This window comes from Ictalurus punctatus, chromosome 24 (assembly GCF_001660625.3).
Source record: "Ictalurus punctatus breed USDA103 chromosome 24, Coco_2.0, whole genome shotgun sequence".
Taxonomy (NCBI): Eukaryota; Metazoa; Chordata; class Actinopteri; order Siluriformes; family Ictaluridae; genus Ictalurus; species Ictalurus punctatus.
Genome location: NC_030439.2, coordinates 4,927,589 through 4,952,660, shown reverse-complemented (window position 1 = coordinate 4,952,660; position 25,072 = coordinate 4,927,589). Strand labels below are relative to the sequence as shown.

The window sequence follows — 25,072 nt, the reverse complement described above, 5'->3', positions numbered from 1 at the left end:
CCTCAACTGTGGCGAAGCTAGAGCCTCTGACGTCATGCCGAGGGTCACGTGGCATTACAGCGCCTCTTCAGAGCGCTATATTAATATATGAAGACTGGGCGATACTGCAAAATTTGCTATCTATCCGATACCAAGTAGGTATCCCCGATACCGATACTTTTTTTTACTTTTAAAAACATGCACTTGAACTTACATGTACTTTCCTGTAGGGGAGAGCAGTGTGTCATGATTTATGAAGTGAATGCATCGTTAAATATGCTAAACTGTATACATTTTCATGACCGCTAAAAGTTTTTGGGATTTGTGCTCTCGACCCACCTCTAATTAGTCATGTGTATGTTAAAAACCAGAACAGATTTTAAGCACTTTTAAGCAACATTTTTTAAAAATATATATTATTTTTTTATTAAGTAAGTAAATATTATGTTTCTTAATATTTAATATTATATTAAATGTTAATATTTAATGTTTTTATCTAAATAAATAAAATCACTGGAAAAGAAAACACCTTTATGTGAGGATCAATCTTTTCGATGCAACATCAGTATCGCAAGTACCGTTACTTCAGGATCGATCCGCCCCACCCTATTTGTCCCCATCTCAGAACATTTAATGATTACTGCATCGTCGTGCACACTATTATCCCACATCTTTCCTTGTTAAATAAATAAATTAATATAAAGTTAATGATCAAGTGTTAACCCCTCCAACACACACACACACACACACACACACACAAACATTTGCTGTGACCCTCAGTCTCTCTCTTTTTTTTTTTTGCTGTATAAAGAATGAAAACACAACATGTTGTTATAGGAAAATAATCAGCAACTGAATGTCATGATACGAATTTGCCAACACTTACAAAAGAACAACATATCGATGATTACACATTTGGAAAAAATCTGTTTATCAGAGGCAGATTTAGTGATTTGGGGGCCCTAGGTAAAATATAGGAAAGGCCCTATTCAATTGCACACATTTACCCCGATTATCTACATACCTCTACTATAACTCGAACCATCACACTGACAAGCCTTTGCACTTTAAAGCATCTACACAATCGAGATGTTTACAAATTACATTTATTGCAAGAAGTTTACTTTTCCGTACAAGGTTCAATCTGACAGTGACATCTCACATCATCCTACATGCAGCAGATAGAGGTGTAGGTCTCCTTTCATATAAATGTATTTACATATTCAATCCAACAGTCTAAAGCTGCTGGCGACCCCTAAGCAGGCTGTTCAGCTCTGTTCTGTTGATGGGTCCATAGGCCTGAGAGTAGCTGCCCAGTCTGGCTTGAGGGTCTCCGGCACAAGAAACGTTTGAGTTGTTCTGGAAGACTTTCTTACTAAACCTGAGGGGAGGGTTTGTAGTCCGAGTCTGAGAGGGGGAGCGTGGGTTCTGCATAGCCAGACAATAAGAAATAAGAAAATGAAGAGCATGTTAGGCAAGCAGATATTCACTACTTACTCAGTACTATTCCTGAGATGTGATTTCATAAACATGTTTCTTCATCCTTTATCTATTCAGTAAGTCTCCTATTGAGCTTGCAGCCTTTCAAATATCATGTTTCTAATTTAAACCCAACATGCAAAAAAAAAAAAAAAAAAAAAGATGAAAAAAAGAAACCCCTTTCACATTACAGGGATAAATAATGAGTAGGATAACGAGATATAGACGTAACCAATAACTGAATCAATGAAAGTGTACGAAAGCCTGAGCCTAAAAGAATCACCCACTTTTATTACAAATGATAATACACCATATTGCCCCATACAGACTTGATCAAACTTTTACAAAGCACCAAAGGAGTCCAATAATCACAATAATACACAACATATTTATTTAGATAAGAATAAATCAGTTCAAATACCTAGACAATACACCTACATTTGTAGATTTCTATATTTCTAGTAAATACTGAAAGTGGTGTACTTCTAACATTACTGAACCTTGAGAGTCCCTTATTCATTCATCAACAAGGTGAAGATTACAGAATATACAAATCTGTACTGAACTTCATCAATCAGGACATGGTGATAAAAACAACTGAAAATACTCATATCCAGCGTTAAGGCAGTCATTAAGAAGTTTAAAAACAGCCATCCAGAGCTGTAATGAACCTGTGCAAGTGTATTTTGGCCTTACACACAGCGAGACAGACGGTTGAAGAGTCAAACATGTCTCCAAGTGCTAGAATGCCATTCTTTGGAGGCGAGTTATATGAGACAAAAATGGAGCTTTTTATGCAAGAAACACTCAACTTGGATTTGGTGTAAAAAATAAGTATGGTTATACAGAAAAGAACCAAATCGTGTAATAAATCTGTGATGTTTTTCCTCCAAAATCCCAGTGAATCATGTTAGGATTTATGACATCATGAAGTGAGAGTGATTTTAAATGAAAATCTGCCAAGTCCCTGCCAAGAAGCTATTATTGGGTCAAGGTTTTCTCAAGGATTTCTCTCAAATGAATCACAAATACCTTTTTTTTTTTAAAAAAAACCCGTACTTACCAAGGGTGCCAATAATTCCAGAGCCATATGTGAATATCCCAAAGTCATTAACGTACTAATTGAATAATACAACACCACCACAGTACACCTTTACACAGTACACTTTTCAGCGCTCTCCGAGGACTGGGAGTGTGTAGCAACAGCATCTAATTCAATCAAGAGTGAGACATAAATCAGTTTCAGGCAGCGTCATCTAATCCAATATACAGCACTGTTATGCATCACATGTGTGAAAGCTTAGAGGCATACAGCACTAGTAACAGGTGGCAGCGATGCCTTCCTCTGACGTGTCGCACATTTGTACGGAGTCTCGGCGTGTGAATGCTTTATTCATCTCTCTCAAGCGATCGCTCAACACTGGATCATTGTGTGCGATGTAACAGACCTCTATAATAACAATGCCAAAAAGCTAGCAGGCAAGCTTATCATCAATTCCTCACATCTGGGTTACTCCATTTTCTAGCATCCGACTTCATGGGTGAAATAGTGGACTATCAAAACAAGAATTTCAAGTCACAGAGAGAGTTTCTTCCCCTGTAAACCTGCTCAATAATAGACTAATTATAAGCTTCAAATGATAACTACTAGACCGTACTGTCAATACTATAGTGTTCATCCATCTTCTATACCGCTTAATCCTTTTCAGGGTCACAGGGAGCCTATCCCACCTGGAGCCTATCCCAGGGAGCATCGGGCACAAGGTGGGGTACACCCTGGACAGGGTGCCAGTCCATCGCAGGGCACAATCACATACACACTCACTCACCCATTCAAACACTATGGACGCTTTAGACACGCCAATCAGCCTACCATGCATGTCTTTGGACTGGGGGAGGAAACCAGAGTACCCAGAGGAAACCCCCGCAGCACGGGGAGAACATTCAAACTCCACACACACATGGCCCTGGCGGGACTCGAAACCCGGACCCTGGAGGTGTGAGGCGAACGTGCTAATCACTAAGCCACCGTGCTCCCCTATAGTGTTCATGTTAAATACTGTCATTTTTTTTCTTTACTATTTCTGCTTGTTAAAATGTATCCAATAAAACCCACCCTGCTCCTGTAGCTTCAGTAATACGAGTTATACCTTTTATGTTATTGTAAAATGCAGTGCAGCTCATAAAGTATGCATAGTATAGTATAATGTACAATGGATTTATGATATTGCATCTGTAGCTGACATAAAATGAAATACAACATAAGACACTGATTTTCAAAAGCGTGAAACAGGAAGCCACTCACCAGCCGTGCAGAGGTGACACACAGGCCTGACGTCAGGTCGGGTTCCTCTTTGCGAAACAGAGCGTTATTCTGTGGCTGTAAGAGAGCGAGGGAGAAGGAGCGGGTGCCTCCCATAGGGGCTGACTGACCACGCTGCTGACTCTGCTCTACACTCTGTACAGATCAAAACACACCTTTTTTTTTTTTTTTTTTAAATCCACAGCAGTCTAGAGCATGATGAAACAGTATTATTAATTCATGTGATATTTCTAAATTGATCCGCTCGAAGCAAAACAAAACCTAAAAAGGTATTGAATCAGAGAGCTTTAGGCTTCAGTTCTCACCTTGTTAGACGCCTGTACAGGAAAGATACTACCGCTGTCATTGTTCTGATACTGCTGCACCAGCTTTCTGCCAAATCGATTATGTTGATGCTGAGCAGTCACTGAAGGATTACAGGATGGTCTGACCACATCATCTGATGAATAAAATGTGCACTAATATTATATGTGCACTAATAACTGACTATGTCATTTGGGTACAAGTTGTACTGTAAAGCAGGACTCACTGGACACATGTGTGATTGGGTTGTAAGTTGTCTTGGTCATGCTGCCATTTGCAGCTGGACTGCTTCTCCCGACGGCTACTTGTGTGTGATTTTGTATGGAGACAGGCTTGGTAGTGACTGATACTGCTCCAGGTTGGTCTTTGTTGTGTTGCAACAATTTCTTTTCACCAACCCCTTCCCCGTCCTTTCTCTCCGCCTTCTTACACTCTTTATCATTTATATTTGCTTTATCCCGTTCATTTTCCCCAACATCTCTCCCAGGCTTTTCCTCAGCTTTCTGCTTCAGATGAGCTTTTCTTGCCATTTGGCGAGAGGCCCGTTTCTCCAGAATCATCTGTTCACATGAGATTCAGAGATTCACAAAGCGCCACAAAATGTTCCCTTTTTTTCTACTCCAACTACGACACAGTACTTGTATGTCATACAAACGTTATAATACATTTCACATCACTGCTTTCATGTAAAAATGTATAGAATGGATATGTAATTAAAACCTCATAGAGTTTGTTTCTGTATTGAGTCACAGAGAGCTGGACATCGTCATCCACAGCAAGAATAACTTCATAGTCCAGACTAGGTTCCCTGGATGGGTTATGAAACCTTTAGGGGAAAAGCAGGAAGATATTAATATTTATATGAAGTAGGAAGGTAAAAAATAATTTAGCGGTAAGCTTTTTAAGAACACTATTTTATCATTATCCTAGTCATAAAGTACTATTAAGCCTTAAGCCAAATTCACACATGTTCACAGGCTGTGGAAGTGAAGTTAAAAGATTTCATATACTTGGCCACATAAGAGTGCTGGAGTGCCTCCTCTGCAGTTAGTCGTTTATCAGGATTAAAGACAAGCAGGCGTTGTAGCAGATCAAGAGCATCAGGTGGCACTGAAGGCTGCATTATATCCCCTAATGGCACCTGTGGCCTAGACATTAAAAAAAAAGCATGTGTTCAGTGATCTTAGCTGCCTTGTGATGGGGCTGAGTCATAATAAAAAGGCTTTCCACTAGATTTTGGAGCGTGGATGTGGCGTTCGTGCTCATTCAGCTACAAGAGCATTAATGAGGTCGGGTACTGATGTTAGGTGAGGAGGTCTGGGTGTTCCAGTTCCTCCCAAAGGTATTCAGTGGGGGTTGAGGTCAGGGCTCTGTGCAGGACACTCGAGTTCCTCCAGTTCGACTTTCTCAAACCATGACTTCGTGGAGCGCGCTTTGTGTACAGGGGCATCGTCATGCTGGAACAGGTCCGGGCCACTTAGCTCCAGTGAAGGGAAATTATCATACGAAGACATCCTATACAACTGTGTGCTTCCAACTTTGTAGCAACAGTTTGGGGAAGAACCACATATGGGTGTGATGGTCAGGTGTCCACATATTGTTGGCCATAAAGTGTATAATGTATGTAATTATATATACCTGTTAATCTGTATGAAATCTGCAGAACAAAACTATCAAATGCCTAGTACCAGACATACAATCCACATCTGGTCTTTGTCTTTGGACACATACCTAAGCAGCATTCTCTGAATTACAGACGCTCCATACTCTGACCTGATGGCCACAATGTCTAAAATTGAAGAAATAAGACCAAATGAGTAACAACAAAACCTATTCATCCATACATCTCAGGCTTAGATGATCTCACAATTGCTCTATCCATTCATGCTTACATGTTTTAGAGCTGAACTGAATCGATTCCTCAGAGTTCTCCTATGTCGATTTCTAACAGTAACAATTGGGTCATAAAGTAACCTCACCTTCGGGCAAAGGATGTGGAATAGCACTCATAATTTTCTCTATCTGATTCATGGTAGAGGTTCCAGGAAAAAGCGGCTTGCCCAGCAACATCTCTCCCAGAATGCAGCCCACACTCCACATGTCCACGCCTTTGGTGTACCTATACGACAGAGAGCAGAGTATAAACCTAAAAGGATAAGGGGTAATCTGTAGAAAGTCTAATATGATGTTAAAAGAGTAAAAGGTGTGTGAATGGTACCTAGTGGAGCCAAGGAGAATTTCAGGAGCACGGTACCACCGTGTTGCCACATATTCTGTTAAGGCAGGATTCACAACATCCTCTTGGATCTGGGAGAGGGAGCGCGCCAAGCCGAAATCACACAGTTTGACAAAGCAGTCTGCATCGATTAGTATATTCGAGGGCTGTATGGCAGAGAGAAAGATGGTAGAAAATATAGTACTACAACTTATCAGATGTTTGGTAGCCCTGCATTAGAACCTACGTACAGTACGTGAGAACCTACCTTCTGGTCCCTGTGGATAACATTCCCTGAGTGTAAGTATTTGGTGGCTTTGAGAAGCTGGTACATGATGTAGCGCTTATGAATGTCCTTTAAAAGGTTGCCTTTCTTAATAACAGCATACAGGTCGGTATCTGGAGAGAAAAAGATGTGCTCCGCTTCAATAGTCCTACATGAACTCAAATAAAGTCATTTTTACATGTGAACAGACTCAACAGTCAGAGTGTTGTGAATGTATACGTATGTAAATGTATTTAATGTTTTAAATGTAACTGTAAGTGTCCTTTGGGGTTCACACACAGCTTTCCATTAGCAGAAGCTATTCATGGGTTTTATAGTTTACCCTTTTCAGGTGACAGTATTGCATTGACAGTACATGTATATTTACATTTATATAATCTGTGATGTACAGAAATCGGTGTAGATACAGATATCCATAACTGCAAATTTGTAAATTGTGTGTGAGTTATAAACAATTTGATCCTAATCAATCCTAATCCTTTGATCCCAGCAGCTAATTTGTCATCTTCTGTTTTCTTACATCTATGGTAAATTATCGATTATAGTTGCAAAATGATCCTTTCCACCTAGTTAATGTAAGTGATACCTCCCGGTTACTTAAGCGACCCATATCAGCTTAGAGTAAAGTCCAAAACTGGTCATAAAATCAAGCTAGGAGCCAAAAAAGCGTTTGAAGGAGCCAGCAGCAAATCAAACAAGTCTGGCAAACATCAGCATTATTAGTATACTTTCCATTTATTTTACAGCCTGCAAGCATATAAAGCCTTACCCATGTACTCAAACACCAAGTAAATATCTTTATCGTTCTGGGCTCGGATGACGTTGAGCAACTTGATGATATTGGGATGATCTCCAAACTCCTGCAGGACGGATAGAAAAGAAAGAAGGACCAAATTAGACATGCTAGTACTAACGATAGTGGCAGTAATGCTAGTCTAGTAATGCACAGCCAAGCATTTACTGCAAGATGGCCTAATTATTAAGTGCTTTGCAAAAAGCACGCACTTAATTTTTTTGCAAAAACGTGTGATCATGTTTGTGATAGCAGCCAAAGATGACAAGCACTCAGTTGTGAACGTGTGAATGTGCATAATGTCCAGGAGAAAAACCAACCATTTGCTGTTGGTAATATACTGTATCATCCAAACATATTATAACTAGTAAGGATTAAGGAGCAACCGCTGTGATTGTCCTTACCTGAAGAAACATGATTTCTCTGAATGTTCTCTACATTAAACAAGAAACAGGAAAATCAGGTTGAAAATCTGGGGCATAAAAATACAGTAATATAAAGCATGTCTATCATAACTAGTAATACAGTTATTAATAATATATAAAAGAATAAAACATGATGGATCATGCTGGTATAGGAAAAATAATCCATGACAGTGTGGCGTGATGCCTCAGAGTTGATTATTGTCCACTAACAGCACGTCCGGAAGCGTTTTAATCCACTTATACCACAGAAAATGACCAACACTAACTTTTTTTTCCCGTTAAAGAATGATGTACATTTGATCCATATATAGTTACGATATATTTCATGCTGTGATATGTCCAATACTGCCATTAAAGACTTATTTAATGCTAAATAAGCATCTCCTCACAGAAAACGTTAAAATATTAACAATTACATACATTTTTTAAAATCAATTTAGGTCACATATCCATATTACAAGTCATTATGGAAAATTTATCAACGCTTTATGACCAATCAGATTCGAGAATTCAACACCATGCATTATTGAAATGATTTCCAAAGATAATAATGTAAAGTGTACCTGAGCATCTGTTCTATTCCTAAAGGCATCAAAGATTTTTTTCACAGCCACTGTCTCGCCGGTCTTCCTGTCCACTGCTTTCCATACAATTCCATATGCCTGTCAGAGCAGAAGGAAATAATATAGACGTCGAATCAAAGTAGTGAAATAATCAGCATGAAGAGCCCTGTTGCCAACGATGCAAGCTCAAGTCATATAAACAAAAAACATTCCGATTACTGAGAAGTCAAGAGACGAGCTGAAGTAAACAAGCCTCGACTGAGTAATTATGACAATAGGCAAAGGTCACTGATATTTCTCATTTAAATTTTTCCGAACATTTCTGATTTCTTTTAAAGTACGCAGCGTCCTATTGACATGAGCACTCAGAGCACAGAATGGAGAGGATTCAAGTGCGAACTGAGATGCTAGGATTTTGAATTCGTCTCACAGTTGTTTCAAGCAATAATCTGTGGTTTTTCCTCTTAAATCTTAATCCACTGCATCCGTAGCGGAGACAACGAGCGCAGATAATAACAGACCGGGAAAAGAATAAAATCCATTTACTTAAAACTCACTTAGAAGTCAGTCAAATTCAAAAATACAAAATACAAACAATGGCCTTAATATGAGACAGGCATGAGCGGACGTCTCACCCAAACTGTCCTTATATGGTGTTATCTGACATTATAGACGGCGATAGAGTAAAATATAATTGCACTTCTCCTAAGACTTTGTGATACTTAGCTACATTGAGCTTCAGTGACTCAACTCAATCACTCAAAAAAGTACTCCCATCTCTGAAAGAGTAAAAAAAAAATAAAAATAATTTATTTGTTGTAACTGATTCGTTTATGTAAATTCAGTTATTATTGTGTCTTGTGGACTATATGTAAACATCTGTTGTGTGAAATAGGTTATTCAGGGCGGGACTGAATAAAACACTAAATGCAATTTTTATGATACCCTTATTATTATTATTATTATTATTATTATTATTATTATTATTATTATTAATAATAATAATAATATTTTATATTATTAACATTTTGCAGATTCTGCAAGGTGTATGTACACTTATGACCTCAATCTTATAATCTTAAGAAGCAAATCATGTAATAAAAATAATAAGAATAAGAATAACAATTATTATTATCATCATCATCATAAAGAAACTGAATGCAGTTTATTGTCAGATACAAGTATAATAAAATACTGTTTTGTGACTAGTAAGTATGCAGCTTACTAACATGGAAGTTTAATAACAACAACAACAACTTTCCATTTGAGTTATGTCACTGCATCATGATCTCTTCTTTCCACTCTTTATAAAAGAACATATCTAACATATAACAAACATTTCAGCAATAATTGTCATTTTATAAACAGTTCCCTAATATCATGCACAGCATAACAGGAGGAAATCTTTTTACATGCTTTAAACATGTTTTAGAATAAAAGTGGTGGCTCGTTACACATTGTGGAAATTGTGAAAAAGATGACTGTAATATATTTCTAGTTATACTATAGTAAGGTTTAAAGCAGAGGTTGCTATTCCCAGATCTGCTCATTATTAAACCCCCGGGCTAGGTGTGTTGAGGAAAAGGAAAATGTCACATTGTTCGAGGCAGGAATTAACCCTTGTGTAATGATCAATACTTAGCAACGGATGTACTGTTCATGGGTTATACTGACTTCGGGCAGATGAGAGAGAAAATAATACACTACAGTATAAGGCCAAATGTTTGTGGACACCTGAGGATCACACCGTATGGGGCCTTCCCCAAACTGGTGTCACAAAGTTTGACGCACACAACTGTATAGGACACCCCCACCCCACTCCAAGCACATCCAAACACAAAGGCTGCGTCCGAACCCGCATACGAAAAGCAGTACACCAGAGGGGTAGTACTGTATGTCCGAATTTAAGTTCGCAAGAAACAGTAGGCGAGAAATACCCGGATGGCGTACTGCTTCCGGTGAGAATTTGCAGTGTTCAACCGATGGACACTACGTGAGACAACAAACAATCCCATGATGCAACGGGACTGGGGCGGACGAGCTCAGAAAAAGAAAAAAAAAAAATGCGGAAGACAGCGTTGGCTCTTTTTAAGTATTAAACCTTGGTTAAACAGGACTTGTTTAACAATACCCAAATAAATGATTAACTTGTTTAAGATTTTTGTGTTTATGATGACGTCGAAGGTCACATGACAATGCTAACATGGCGGATGTAGGGATGTAGTATGTCTGGGATTGTATTTATACTTCACACGCATACTGATTAGTACGTACTGTCACAGTATTAGTGATCGTTCAGTAGGAACGAATCCTTAATATGACTCTGGAGCAACGAGTTGTCTCAGTGCTGCCACGGTTGGGCCCTTGAGGAAGGCCCTTAACCCTCTCTGCTCCAGGGGCGCTGTATCGTGGCTGACCCTGCGCTCTGACCCCAACCTCCTGACATGCTGGGGTATGCGAAGAAAAGAATTTCACTGTACTTTAATGTATACATGATCAATAAAAATAACGACTCATTATAGGTTCTGTTCACGTCTTGAGTCTTCAGGTCCAAGTCGTTCGTTCTCCCGGTGACCGCCCCATAGGCAACGCACCACGCAATACCGGATGCAGAACCGATTAGTTCACGTCTCAAGTCTTCGGGTTCGAGTCGTTCGTTCATCACGTCACAACTCCACTGCATTCAGCCTAAGGGGCAGTCACGGGATGATCGAACGACTCGAACCCGAAGACTCGAGACGTGAACATTTCTGTTTCCGGGAAACAGACGTAACAAAACGTGCCGTGACAAAAGAAAGACCGACTCGGATCAGGAGGTGAACTAACAGACCACATAGCCTAAAGACCCAGCAAAACTATTCATTAATGATTTCTGTTTCTCATAATACGGCCTCGGCTGCATTAGCCTATAGTTTATTTTTTATTCCAAATGTCATCAACGTTTGTGTAAGTACTAGATGTGTTCGGGAATTGAACCTGTAATATTTTCATTATATTCTGCTGAAATGAACGAAATGACTCGCACACACACACACACACACAAAAGATCCGTTCATTTTGCTGTACGAGATTCAAAGATCCGAGTCAGTAAAATGATCCGAACTTCCCATCACTACACAGTACGCGCTTTCAGACGCAGGATTCCGGACCGGAAGTCAGATTTCCAAACGGGTTTTCTCAGCCATTTAATACACTTGTCCTACATTCATGGATTCAACCAATACTCCTGATCATGTTCTAAATATCTTTCAGGTTATTTGTAGAAGTCAGAAATAATAATAATAATAATAATAATAATAATAATAATAATAATAATAATAAACGACCATTACACCTTTAAAGGACTTGTCATTGCTCACCCCTTTCCCGAGTCTCCTCTTGATTTCATACTTCACTGTGATGTGTTCTTCCACTTCCGTCAGGTTCATTCTGGAACTTTTTCTTCTTCTTGGCGTATGCTGTGAAAACTGCGCTTGTAGCAGGAAACAGCCTGTAATGACCGCTGTATGTCTTGCCTAAGCCGCCTCCTTGCCCCTGTGAATAAACACAGGATAACTAGTCTCGAGAGAGTTAGCTGTTAACTAGCTAGCTCTAGCTGCCTAACTAGCGCAGGTTGTAAGGACTTTACAAAGTTATTAATATCAGTTAATATAGTTTAAACTTCTAGCGACATGCCAGGTGACGACATTACTTTATTGACATGGTGCAGTTGGCGGACGGTGAAATAAAATAAAATAAAATGAAATCTCCTGCAGTTTGACTCTCCTTCAGCCGGAGCTCGAGGAGTTGCTCATGGCTTCGCTTTGTAGTCGTTGCCGTGGAGACGCGCGCAGCTGGGAAGGGACTGTTCCTTAAAGGAGCCGCAACACCCTCTCTCTCTTTCTCTCACTCTTGCTCTCTCTTTTTCACTCTCTCACTCTTTCTCTCTCTCTCTCTCTCTCTCTCTCTCTCTCTCTCTCTCTCTCTCTCTCTCTATATATATATATATATATATATATGGTTAAAAGTTTGTGCACCCCATGACTATCACATCTATATGTGGACCTTCTCCAAACTGTTGCCTCAAAAGTTGGAAGCAGAGTTTTGTCTACAGTAGGATGTCTTTGTGTGCTGTAGCGTTACCATTTCCCTTCACTGGAATTCAAAACTAGAAATTTACAGTCTACTGTGCACAAAGCGAACTCCATGAAGACATGGTTTGAGAAGGTTGGACTGGAAGAACTCGAGTGTCCTGAACAGAGCCCTCAAGCCCATTGAACACCTTTTGGATGAACTGGAACACCGACTGCACCCCAGACCTCCTCACCTAACATTACTAACGCTCATGTAGATGAATGAACACAAATCCCCACAGCCATGCTTTAAAATCCAGTGGAAAGCCTTCCCAGAAGAGTGGAGGTTATTATAACAGCAAAGGAGGAATAAATTTGGAATGAGATGTTCAAAAAGCTCACGAGTGTTACGGTCAGGTGTCCACATACTTTTGACTATATAGCGTATTGACAGCATCACCACCCGATATGGAATAACATCTCAGAACATGGATTTGATGAATGTAAATTTAATTTTAAAAGACGTCTATGCTTTAACAGTCGTACTTTAATAAATATATATTTGAATATAGTACAGTGAAACCAATTTCTCCAAAAAAAAAAAAACAACAACAACAATGAACAGGTGTATCATGATCCCATCATTTACAGAAATCCAAGGCAAAAAAAAAAAATCATTTGTTACCACAAAAACAAATCACATAGTACATTAGAGTTAAAACAATATTTCATTTATCTAGTATTTGAAACCCTCTTGTTTGATTTGTTATGTAAAACAGCTGAATGCTGAGTTGCTACTAACATATTAACAAATCTCAGAAAAAAAGTACTAAACGGTACCTTTCTCCATCACTGTGTTGGTGCCCCTTTACAGTACATCTTTTATTCCTGCAGTATTTATCTTTTTACATGGTCAACTGAATGTAGAGGACCTTTAAGAACTATTTAAAGAGCATAGTTACACCTTAAGGATGACTGTTATACCTTTAATTATTTTTATTTTTTTATAGTAATATAAAAGGTACACTTCTGGCACCTTTGCAGGTAATAGATACACACTAAAGATACAACAGATACACGGTACAGTTTAGTGCCCTTATTTTCTGATTTACGCTGAATTTCCTTCTGGTACTAATCGCTCTAGTACCTAATAAACTGACTGACACAGCAATTTAATTACATTCTGAGCTTCTGAACGGTGTTATAATTAGCGCAAACCAAAATGATTATTGTTTTACTGCAAAATGTAAAATTTTTTAAAAATCTGATCATTGCAAAAGGAAACCTGGACAGAAGGTAAGTATAATCTGATGAGTGATTGATAAAAATCTCCTGTGCATGTTTATTACATGACCACTAACCACTCAAAAACATATGAATATACAGGGCTTCTGTCAAGAGGGTGCAGGAAGCTAGAAGATATGGAACAGGGCTATAAAGAAATAGTCGTTTGTTAAATTTAACTATATACGTTAGAGGTATGAAACTAAGAGGTGGACAGTAATATCAATAGACAGAGATATTCCACACCACATCTTTATCACAGGGAGTCACTATAGTCCCAAACACCAGAGTTCTGTATCGAAGGACAGGATTCTGTTTAAGAGCAAAGGGAACTCGTTTACAGAGGAGCGGGCGGTTACAAAGCGAGTTCTGGTGGAAGAATGTCGTTTAGGACGAGTGTAAGAACCGGTTGAAGGCATTATAGGCAGCCTCCAGGTCAAAAAGCATCTGGCGGACTTGTGAATCATCCAGCTCATCAGAGGCAGACATGCTGCTCAGCGTGGTCAACCTGAAAGGAGAAAGAAAAATAGAAAAGAAAAAAAAAAAAAGATCTTGATTATTCTCATCTGTAAAAACAAAACAATTTAGAAACAATTCTGCATTCAGATTTCCAGGATGTAGGGCCTTATGGGAAGCTCCAGGTGTTAATTCAAGATGGCCGCCACCATAACATTACATCGTTGTTCATAGCGACGTTCTTTTTATCTTTATAGATTAAAGTGAGGCATAATATTCCATTGTCGATCAGCAGGTCTGTGTGGCATTACTGCAGAACTGGAAATTGTTTGAGGCAGATGTTTAACCTCGGCATGAAATCAGAACTGAATTTTTGTGGCTTTTAGTATAGATTTGTTCAGCTTAAGCTTATCTATAAGCTAGTGAGCTCCAAAATAATGACAAAATTGGCATACAGAAGAATATATGCATTCAAAATTTACAGTCTCTCTACCACCAATACGGATCAGCAATTCTGATGACATCATTCTGCACTCCAGCGTCTCATGAGATTTTCTGTCCAATCAAATGCTCTCTAGAGTCTGAAGTGTCCCGCCCCCACCATTATAAAAATCAGCTTGCCATTGTTGAGTGAGAGAAATCACATCAGCAAGCACGGGTCGTAAATGTGTGTTTGGCTAATGAACGTGTGTTTTATTCAGTTTTCTAAGTTGGTTAAGAAGGAAATGGCTTGAATTCGTTCACTTTGAAGAAGGAGGTATCTGTGCCATCTCACAGCTCTGTGACGGGCATTGAGACCGGCTTAGCCCGGGCTGGGAGGTAAGCTAAATGCTACTGGCTATTTAAAAAGGGGGAGGAGCCACTCTATATGTCTCGCCCTGACTTCCTGTTTCAGTAGAAATTACATCAACACGTCAAATAACACTGCGTGTTTCAAGGCACTTGACAGGAAGTGACTTTAAAGAAAAGATTTAGGGTGAGTTAGACTTCACCTCATAGCTCTAGTGCTAAAATAAAAGACTGATCATATACAATTGAGGTAAATGAAAAATTGAGTGTAAATGTGATTTTCAACAAACAATTTCTAAATACTGAGCTACAAGCAGGTGTGAAGTTAAAGGGGGGGGGACATTAAAAAGGCGACTTAGTTCCTCTTAGATTTCGCATAATATTAGCAGTAAAGGAAATGTACGTTTACCAAAGATTGACTTTGTCTTTAGCCTCTGAATCTGGTGGCATGTTGCTCACTCTGTTCATCGTCTCCATCAGTTCCCGAAGGTCTGGCTGGATCTATGAAATACACATCAATAAACAAAAACAGCCTTATCTGCCACTGCGACTGACTGTGTGTTTATGTTCTCTCATATAAACCTAAATCCATAACGAGCTGTGTTAAGTGTGAATACCTCATCCATGGCTCGAATCTCCAGCCTCAGTTTGTCCATGACGGTGATGAAGAGCTAGCAAAATAAAGGCAATAGGGTTAAATAAGTCAGAGCATTAGCACATATCCACACAGTCATTATCCAGCCAGTGATTTTCTACATGGGTAGAGTCGATCCCAGGGAACTTGGGGCACAAGGAGGGGGACACTCTGGACGGTGTACCAGCTCATCACAGGGCACAATCATACTTTGTCACACTACAGACAATCTGGACACGCCAATCAGCCTACAACGCATGTCTTTGGACTGGGGGAGGAAACTGGAATACCTTGAGGAGAACATGCAAACTTCAACGTTCAAACGCCCAACCCCGGAGGTGTGAGGCAAACGTGCTAACTGCTAAGCCACCGTACGCCCCCCTCACAATTACGTTAAGACTGACAACCTGTTAATATGATCAAGTAAATTGATTAGGGCAATTCTGAATCTTCTGTCCGAGCAGGACGGCCAGATCTTTGAAAAAAATTCATGAAACAGAAAAACAATCAGCAGGTTAATGTCATGTCTGAGTACGATCACTAAAGGAATCTGGACCGTTTTGCATCACAATGCATGCTGGGATGGAATGGGCATAGTATTTATATACAAGATAATATTTTGAAGCAGAATGCATCGAATATAAAGGTGAACATCAAGACTGATCCTGCCATGTAATAAATTACGCCTTGGCACAAAACAGTGTAGAAAAGAAAATAAGTTTAATGGGACCTCCTGAATTGCACTGGGTCTATGGCATTTATCCAAGCAGAGGTCAAATTCAAAGCTCTAATTAGAGACAGAGGAGAGAGAGAGAGCGAGAGAGAAAAAAAGATACCTACAGATACAATGTCCGCAATGCAGCGATTCAGGTTGCCCTTGTCATCCTTTATGGTAATTGGGCGGTCTTCTTTTATTCTCTCCATCGCCAGTGGACAGTCGAGCTGTAACGGCGAAGAAGGATATTAATCAGAAGCTCGTTAGTTCACAAATTTAACCATTAACCTTTTTTATCAGTGTGGATCTTTAAAAAAAAAAAAAAAAAATGTAATCAATGCTTTAGAATAAAATCCTATCCTATCATGACAGAAATGCAGAAATGAGGACTAAGAATCAATCAAACAACAGTCATCTGACAAAAACAGCACTCGTGAAACTGCAAGTAATTACCCTGTATTTCCTACAAAAGTCATCAATCGAACCAACATCTGAACCCTGGACCTGTTTGAAAGCAGCCTTGTACTGCACAAGCAATCTGGAGCAGGCGCCTGTGTATCTGAAAGAGTGTGACATTTTTAATGTTTAATAAAAATCTGCGCGGTGTGACATGATTCATGAATTAAAAACAAACAAAAACAATACATGACATACTCATTGGGAGTCACGCAGTCCTTAATATAGGCTTTCTCTAACGCTTGGAGTGTCTTTACCACAGCAAACAGCTCCGCCATGTTGTCATACCTATCAACACAGGACAAATCACACACACCCCATGCAGTCGGGTCATATTTTACAACGTTTTAGAACAACAAGTAAAAAATATACTACGTAGCGCTATTACTTACTTTTCCCGTTCCCGGGCATTTTTGTACAGCTTCACTTCCTACAGAAAGAGCAGATAAATCAGGTTACAGGTTCTAGCATGTAAATTATTTTAATGTCTCGTTTTATAGAGTGACTCTTACCTCATATAATTCAGGCTTATTGGCTGGAGCTGGTTGTAGTAAAATATGAAAAGAAAACGAAAATATAGGGTAAACATAACAAAATGAATGACAAGCGACCATTGTTGTGTACATTAGGTGTGTAAAGCATACAAATCTTCTATATGGTGTGTATATACATGCCCGGCTGTCTCTAGGTTGTGTGTGCACGAATGTGAAGGTGTGCGGTGTGATACATCGGATTTTCTTATGTGTTCTATTTTTCCTCATGTATTTTCTTTAAAGGCTTTGGAACAAAAGACGACAATGACGCCATCCACGAAAGCCAGTCATTTTATTCCGAAATGTCAAATATCCTGTGGTTGAAATATAGCGACGAGATGTCTTAACCTTAGCTGGTGCAAAATATCTTTTGACTTACCTCCTCCCATCCCTCCTGAAGCAGGTATTCCATGAAACATGGTGACAAGAACAAGTTCTTCTACACCTTTAGATAATTCATACAGAAACGTTATTATCTCTAGAGGAAACTGCTGTGTGTCTGCACTTCCTGTACTCATGATCTCTAAACCCAAGTCACATCTATCTGAGCTGAGGGTTTGTTTAACGCAAGGGTAATTATATAAGACAGGTATTCTCTTAGATATGAGATTTTACTATTTTTCTGTCAACAAGAGACTAATGCACCGCATCTGGATTGCGGAAACACAATAAACAATACAAGAGAAACACAACCCGGTTGCTTCATACACGACAAACAAACAAACAAACAAACAAACACGACACTGATATTTAGATGTTGGTATATATTTACATATTTCAAAATATTTTCTTAAAACCCGAGATGATATATGATGTAGATTATAAAAGCAGTATATCCGAGGACTGTGTTCAACTCTATTAGCTTAGCTTAGCTTAGCTTAGCTTAGCATAGCAATTAGCCAACAAGTTTAGCTTCTCATTGTTTCACTCATCTGGATCTCAGACTTAATATAATAATCTTAAATAACGTATTCAAAACTCGGACCATTGAATAGAAGAAAAAACCTCAACAAAACAAACCAAAACGAAACGAAACAAAGTAAAAGAAAATATAACTCACTTCACGCTGTGTTTACGTCAACAGTGTCAGTGTTCGTCGCTGAATCACTACGTCACATCCTGTCGCGTGAAGGGAAGGAAGTGTATCTGGTTGCCATGTATTTAGCATTTACATTCCCAGCATTAATTCCTTCTGTCACAGACTGGAGTCCAAAATTATTATATAAAAACATAATCAGTCCTAAATGTGGAAAGAGAACCCGTTCTCTGAATAGAGCTAACCTCCAAAGCAATCAGCTGCTGTTTGTTTAAAACAACAACAGCAACAACAACAACAACATTGTATTGCAGTGTGTTACAGAAACCGAAATAGAAACCACCACAGAAATGGTTTCCACTAAAAACACCATTACAAACCATGTGTTAACCATTAAAACCATCATCATTATTGGAACTTAATGGTATCCACTAGACATAAGATATACCACCATTATAAGATATACCATTAAGAAACAAAAAGTATTTTTACTTAAAAAACGTTTTGTTTTGTTTTGTTTTTTTACTTGGAAATGTAATTAAATTAGAGTACAAGTATTCAATTTGAATATTTTCCACCCCTGGCGCATATTCAATTAATTTTGTTATAGCCAAATAGACTGAAGAGGGCGCCAATACCACAAAATGGATGGTAATGTAAACAGAAAAGAAGAAGGAATTTTGGAGAACTTGGCAACCCGAAGACTTTCGAACAAATACTGGGCGGGAAAACTAGAGTGCACTATTACTAGCTTATTTATTTGGTCGGACCGACTACTGCTCTGTTTTTAGACAGATTAAGCTCGCTTATCTGCGCAGAAAATGAGTAACACTGCTCAGTGAGTAAATCTTTTTCTGTTGAAGGTTAACGGTGTAGAAAGGTTGCCACTGCTGGGTGGTGTGGGGTGAAGAAGAAACATGAAGAGCAGTAAGAGTAAGACATGTAAAGCTCTCTCCTCAGAGCAGGAGTGTGGAGTTTGGCTGGACGCTGATGAACTAAGGGCGAAGAAACAGAGAGTAAGTTTTAAATTTCCACACACTAACATTGATTTTACAGATCAGTATCACCCCACTGACATTCTTACTCTCTCACAAATCCTAATCTATCACACTGTCCTTTCCCTTGTTGCTATAGTGATACCATCAAGGCTGTATGTCTCTACCCTTTATTATGTACCTGTTACCTGGGAAAAAAGTTGTTAAATAAAATAATAGGTCTATCTATATATATATCTATCATTTATTTGAGGGCCAGTTATGTTCCTCGCGAAAAAAGAAACACAAAAAAACAATAGAAACCATCACTGAAATTCTAATGGTTTCCACTACAAATACAATTACAAACCATCAGCTAACCAGTAACATGCCATTTATTAAGGGCCAATTATGTACCTTGCATCCTTGCTAAAAAAAAAAAAATCACTGAAATTCTAATGGTTTCCAGTACAAATACCATTACAAACCATCAGCTAACCATTAAAGCCATTACCATTACTGGTCCGTAATGGTATCCACTAGACATAACATGCCACCAATTGAAGGCAACAAATTACCAGTAAAGACCCACAGGGACCATTACAGTTTCCATTGAAACCAATATAATTGCCATTAAGACCATTACAAATTCTATGAGGGTGAAAAAACGCATACAAAAGATGTAGGTTTGATGGTATTAGCTCAAGGAAAAGTACAGTTTGGTACCTTTTTATGTGTATATTTAGAGTATCTAAATACTATACATGTCTTCTATTAACCTCGTGTGTAATGTGTAGTGACCGCAAGTCATACAGTTAAAGGGATAGTTCAGCCCAAAATGAAAATTCTGTCATCGGTTACTCCTCCTCATGTCGTTCCAAACCCATAAGACTTTCGTTCATCTTGAGAACACAAATCAAGACGTTTTTTAATGAAACCTGGGAGATTTCCGTCCCTCCGTATACAGTCCGTGTAGCCAAAACTTTCAAGCTCCGGAAAGTTCATAAAGGCGTCGTAAAAGTAATCCACGTGACTCCAGTGGTTTAATCCCAATTTTTATGAAGCGATACGAATGCTCTGTGTGTGCAGAAAAAACCCTAAAATTAAGTCTTTAATTTTAAAAGCTGGGTTGCGAACCTGTGCACTAGTGTGAGAACATCAACAAAAAAATATCACGGACCTCCTGGCTGTGCTTCATGAATCAGCGGCGGTGTATATATATTTAATCACAGTATTTGCTGTGTACTCGATAATAAGTGCGCCTGGTGTAAAAATGCCGCACCTTTGGCGTGAAAATGTAAGCAATCTTTTGAAAAGGTTTTCTTTCTAACAGAAACTGGCACGACCGATATCTAAACTCCTGAATCCACTGGCTCGGTCCGGAGGCTACAGCGTGGCAGTGGCTCTGAATTTTACCCAAACCAAGATGGAAATGCCTGTGACGAAACAGAGCACCATCTCCTCATTCTTTCTTCCACAGAGTAAAAAGGGAAAAGGTACTGTAAGACATTATTTTTTTTTTTACCTGTTTATCTGAATGCTTATTTACAACAAAATTATTTCTTGCCCTTAGATGCAGATGACCGCAGCTCTTCATGGCCTTCAGGAACGTCTTCTACTCCCCTTCCTGGAGCACATACGGGGACTAAGCGGAAGCGTGAGCTGATATTTGAATTGGATTCAGAGCTAGACGACGTAAGCCAACATTCCTGTCTAATAGATTCACAGGAACGTGATGCAGATCTCGAGAGGGTGTCAGCTGAAGCCTGTAATAATGATGCTGAGAATAAAGAGCAGCAATTTTTACATTTGATTTGGGGATATCAGTCAGAGGAGGGTGAGCCAGCAGGAAAGAGGAGACCTCCTGAGAATATTCAAATCGAAAAGACACAGCAATATTCTCATGAGACCTTTCAGACGCTTAGGAGCGTTTGTGGAGAGAACGACAATGGTTCCTCAGCTTCTCCCTCTACTGAAGATGTGTATACTCAGGAGCTGTTAAAAGACCAAAGTGTAACAGAAGAGAACGCTTCGTTTTTAGCTCCGAGCTCAGCCACAGAGGTCCGAAACACACCGAGAGGTCTCGTAAGGTCCGCTAAAGAGCCAGAGCTATTCGAGCGGAGGCATCCGTGGTCACCTTTGAAGAGAGAGGATAAAGAAAATCGCAGACCCACATCACCGAGACACAGTGCCGCACTTTCACCTTTTAAGCAGCGCGTGTGCTCCAGCCCAGCAAAACGTTCTTCAGATTTGAATAGAAAACTTCATCGGACCCCTAAGAAGTCAATCGGGGCTGCTCAGGAGAACGACGAAGACTCATTCGGCATGTTGTTCACTCAGGACTCTGAAGGCTTTCGGGTGATCGCCCATCGCAGCAAACGCTCCCGATGCCCACTGAAGGACCAAACGAATTCCCGTGAGGGCAGAGAGTATGTGAGCATCCCGTCTGTAAGGCCTGTGGAAACGGAGGAGAACTCGGATCCGGACCCGGAGATGCTTTTCACGCAGGACTCTCAGGGAAATACAGTCATTAAACATTTAAATATGGTCTAGGATTTGGTCTAAAGCTTTACTTTTCAGGCATTTTGAAAGGATTTTCCGTAAACAAGTTGTTTTCCAGGTAGATATACTGTGTATGTGTTGGTGGTTGGGCCCCTGAACAACAGTCTTCTATACCACCGTTGTAAATTTTACTTTTGTTTACAGCAAATGTTTGTCATAAAGGTATCACTAGTGAGGTAGTGGTAAAGTATATATCCCCCAGATTCCCCCCCCCCCCCAAAACATCCATTTAAAAGAAAAAAAAAAGAATACGAGTAAAACTGATCGCTGTTGCAGAGTGCCATTCTTCACCTTTGGAAAATGTCATGAGATTCAAGATGCTTGTAAAATGATTCAATATAAGGGGGGAAATGAAAGAAGGATATCTGATCTTTTTTTGTTTGTGCCAAATTATATTATTTGTATGTTGGTTTATTGTATACTGTAAATGCTCTGCTGTTGATTTGCAACTATCTTATTTGACCACTAGATGGCACAAATGGTTTCTAAAAAAAAAAAAAAAAAAAGTGGATCAATTGAGTTTCATCCAAATGGAGTGCTTAATTCACTCTATCTGTATTTTAGAAGTGGCTAAGTGTACGGTGTTTAGTGATTTACTTGTCCCTCTTGAAGGAAACATGACTGTACTGTTTTCTTCGTGATAAAGAACAACCTTATCTCTCAATAAAAAGTGATTATTAAAGTGGGAAGGATTTCAATTAAACCATCAACATGAAATGTGATCATTTGTGCAATCACAAGTCAGATGTTAGAAACTGAACCGTTTTATCCTTGGGCAAACTGTTTTGAAGCGGAATCGCAACAGACTACTTGCTGTTCCGAGACATTTGTTGTGCTCTGGACGTCGCTGGGTTTGTCCAAATGTAATAAAACAAATGCTTTAGTGAACACAAAAGAAAAGTGCTGAGAAAACTTTCAGAGATCTGTTAGGTTTTATTTGTACGGCTAGTGTGAAAATATACGTTGTTCTTTCTCTGAACACTAGAGTTTATCAGAGTGGTGATTATACCATAACATACATAATATGTTTCAGATTAGTTGTTTATAACTAGTACACTTAGGTTGTGACATACGGTTGTGTACATTTCCCTTATTAAAGCTGAGCAGTAAAAGTTCTACAGGTTCGGTAATCCACGCCTAAAAGAACGCTACATTCATACTGGTGAAGACAAAATGATTTCCCTTAGTTTTTTCTTTTAAACAAACCTCTTGGGTGTGTTTATGTATTGTGATTGTAAATGACAGTCTGCTGTATACACTATCAGCTTATTATGAGGAAAACATGGGGGATCATCATTTGAAAATAATGATCATGGAGGATTTCAGATACAATACAAGACGAAGATGGAATGCCCCTATTAACAAAGAAAAACAATCTTTTTTTAAAAAAAAAATGATGTGGCTTTAAAATACTGTGTGCTACTAAGATTTCTTCCAATAGCCATATAGGACTTTCCAAAACTTTCCTGTTGAAATCAAGAGGTAATATAATTAACGTCACTTTGTGACCCTTAATACGAGTTGAAATCCCCAGACGGTTAGAGATCCTCTGTTGTGCTTTTATCCTCAACTGCTCAACTGTGTGTGCGGATTGTATACGTCGCTATGGATGAAAGTGTCGGCCAAAGAAATAAATGTAAACCTTCGAGGACTCTTAAACGCTGTACTTCACACAGGAAGACAGGGGGATAAACAATATGCAGACAATATCAACAAGAGAAAAATATCTGCGGTGAGCTGAGCTACTGGAGTTTACTCATATTCTATATATATATATATATATTATGTAGTGTTGGTTATTACATGGTTGGTATATGTTATTTCAGTGTATGACCATGATGGCACAGGTTAACATTATACATTATACAGCATACCGTTGTATGAAACACACTGTGCTGGCCGATGCCTAAAAATAAACAAAATACATGGTAGATTATACATAACAAAATCACTAAATTAAAAAAACAGATATATATATAAAAAAAAAAAGTCATCCTTGAGGCACACATTTGCACACAAAGTGCCAGTTTCTCAGTTTACATTCCGTCTTATTTCTTACCCTGGTCTCAATCTGAGTCGAAAAAAAGTCTTGAGATTTACTGCGCACCTATTAGGGTTTTGAAACGTGCCCAATTTTGTTTTAAACGTCTCATACGATAGATTTACATGCATCCGAGGTCGGAAAACACTTACGTGTGCTCGTAATTAAACTTGCAGCATTTACTTTTTCCTCCCAGTGTCACAAACGACTCGTTAAATGATTCGTTCTAAAGGATTCGTTCTAAACTCTTCCTTTCAGAGAGCATACTCTGATCTGATTGGTCAGACGTCCCAGTCTGTTGTGATCGGAGCGGGCAATGAAGATCAGAGGCGGGGCTTTTTGTTACAAACCTTCATAGGTTTGTGCAGGAAGTAACGTCTGGAATCAGAATCGGTTCCTTCTTTTGGGAGTCAATAACTCCGTTTGTCGTGCGCTTTGATTTGTGAAACTTTGCAGATGTTTTTACATTCACCAACAGCTCTAGAACACACTACATGAAAGGGAATATCGGAAAAACCATAATAGGTGCACTTTAAAATCTCACGCTTCTTATTAAAACGGAAAACGGGTTTAGAAATGCATGTAGCAGAGAAGCACAATGGAGAGGACTGATGCATGAAAGTGCCTTTCTAACAAATAGTTTTTCTTCATTATCACCATGGAGTGTATTTCTAGAATAATCTGAATAGATCTTGACTTTTAGTCTGGGAAGATGTCTTGAACTAGGTTAATCAAATTTATCATTACAAAATCTTGACAATGGTAAAAGGAAAAGGTTAAAAAAAAAAAAAAAAAAAAAACACACCACAGCTATTGTTTATTATTGTGGTTAAATCTGAACCTTTATCATGATTGTGTTTAAATTTCTAGCATGTAGACTAGATTGGTTTATTCTTACACTAAATAGCCTTTTTAATGCAGAATTGTCACTAACTATCATTCAAGTACAAGACGAATCTGGGTCTAAAAGGTTGTGTGCTAAGAGTACAGTGAGAGATACAGGTATTAGTAACCAGCAGAGATGTGGAAATGAAAATGAAGCTGTCAATCAGCCAGCCATCTCAGTCGGCTCTGTCACCAGCTTGGACCCGTCCCAAACGGTCTTAAACTGCTCCGGCACAGGAAACTCTCTCTGTTAATAGAGAAAGTAGAACCGGTATTTCATTCGAAAGCT

General features: G+C 39.0%; 4 protein-coding genes across 7 annotated transcripts in view; 1 reads left to right on the top strand and 3 right to left on the bottom strand.

Moving 5' to 3' along the window:
- Positions 1 to 1,067: 1,067 nt before the first annotated feature.
- On the bottom strand, positions 1,068 to 12,212 carry mapk15 (mitogen-activated protein kinase 15). Of its 3 annotated transcripts, XM_047150547.2 has the most exons (16): positions 12,058 to 12,212; positions 11,726 to 11,900; positions 8,367 to 8,465; positions 7,783 to 7,812; positions 7,355 to 7,445; positions 6,568 to 6,698; positions 6,303 to 6,466; positions 6,064 to 6,203; positions 5,816 to 5,873; positions 5,095 to 5,232; positions 4,805 to 4,910; positions 4,311 to 4,644; positions 4,087 to 4,220; positions 3,764 to 3,916; positions 2,522 to 2,667; positions 1,270 to 1,407 (listed from the first exon to the last, which is right to left on the bottom strand). In XM_047150547.2, the coding sequence occupies exons 2-15, from the start codon at positions 11,792 to 11,794 to the stop codon at positions 2,569 to 2,571; spliced, it is 1,746 nt and encodes a 581-aa protein (XP_047006503.1). In that variant the 5' UTR covers positions 11,795 to 11,900; positions 12,058 to 12,212; the 3' UTR covers positions 1,270 to 1,407; positions 2,522 to 2,568. The 3 variants fall into 3 exon arrangements, with proteins under 3 accessions (XP_017310270.1, XP_047006503.1, XP_053531416.1); XM_017454781.3 differs by lacking the exon at positions 2,522 to 2,667 and having other exon boundaries at positions 1,068 to 1,407; XM_053675441.1 differs by lacking the exons at positions 1,270 to 1,407; positions 2,522 to 2,667 and having other exon boundaries at positions 3,832 to 3,969.
- A 1,524-nt stretch (positions 12,213 to 13,736) lies between these two features.
- Positions 13,737 to 18,396, bottom strand: vps28 (VPS28 subunit of ESCRT-I). Its single transcript, NM_001200785.1, is given in 10 exon segments — positions 13,737 to 14,210; positions 15,357 to 15,448; positions 15,565 to 15,618; positions 16,422 to 16,523; positions 16,750 to 16,855; positions 16,951 to 17,040; positions 17,145 to 17,182; positions 17,265 to 17,293; positions 17,665 to 17,730; positions 18,346 to 18,396. Coding segments are annotated over 9 exon segments (672 nt in total). The 5' UTR covers positions 17,705 to 17,730; positions 18,346 to 18,396; the 3' UTR covers positions 13,737 to 14,089.
- Positions 18,397 to 19,025: 629 nt separating this feature from the next.
- LOC108257185 (aurora kinase A and ninein-interacting protein) lies at positions 19,026 to 22,517 on the top strand. Its single transcript, XM_017454711.3, has 3 exons — positions 19,026 to 19,337; positions 20,629 to 20,791; positions 20,869 to 22,517. Exons 1-3 carry the CDS (start codon positions 19,239 to 19,241, stop codon positions 21,846 to 21,848), a joined length of 1,242 nt encoding a protein of 413 aa, XP_017310200.1. The 5' UTR covers positions 19,026 to 19,238; the 3' UTR covers positions 21,849 to 22,517.
- A 253-nt stretch (positions 22,518 to 22,770) lies between these two features.
- Positions 22,771 to 25,072, bottom strand: part of cap2 (cyclase associated actin cytoskeleton regulatory protein 2) — a 32,736-nt gene continuing 30,434 nt past the window's right edge. For both annotated transcript variants that reach the window (XM_017454708.3, XM_047150377.2), the window contains one exon: positions 22,771 to 25,030. In XM_017454708.3, the coding sequence (XP_017310197.1) occupies positions 24,947 to 25,030 (84 nt within the window). In that variant the 3' untranslated portion in view covers positions 22,771 to 24,946. The remainder of the gene's footprint in view (positions 25,031 to 25,072) is intronic.

What these genes read in the sequence shown, in the direction of transcription:
- mapk15 (XM_017454781.3), bottom strand. Translation starts at nt 11,794, where the DNA reads ATGAACCTGACGGAAGTGGAAGAACACATCACAGTGAAGTATGAAATC. An exon ending in ATTCTCCTTGGCTCCACTAG is followed by an intron (nt 6,204 to 6,302) that starts GTACCATTCACA and finishes TCTGTCGTATAG; the next exon opens with GTACACCAAAGGCGTGGACA. An exon ending in CAGCACTCTTATGTGGCCAA is followed by an intron (nt 4,911 to 5,094) that starts GTATATGAAATC and finishes TTTCCCCTAAAG; the next exon opens with GTTTCATAACCCATCCAGGG.
- LOC108257185 (XM_017454711.3), top strand. Translation starts at nt 19,239, where the DNA reads ATGAAGAGCAGTAAGAGTAAGACATGTAAAGCTCTCTCCTCAGAGCAG. An exon ending in TAAGGGCGAAGAAACAGAGA is followed by an intron (nt 19,338 to 20,628) that starts GTAAGTTTTAAA and finishes TCTTTCTAACAG; the next exon opens with AAACTGGCACGACCGATATC. An exon ending in ACAGAGTAAAAAGGGAAAAG is followed by an intron (nt 20,792 to 20,868) that starts GTACTGTAAGAC and finishes TCTTGCCCTTAG; the next exon opens with ATGCAGATGACCGCAGCTCT.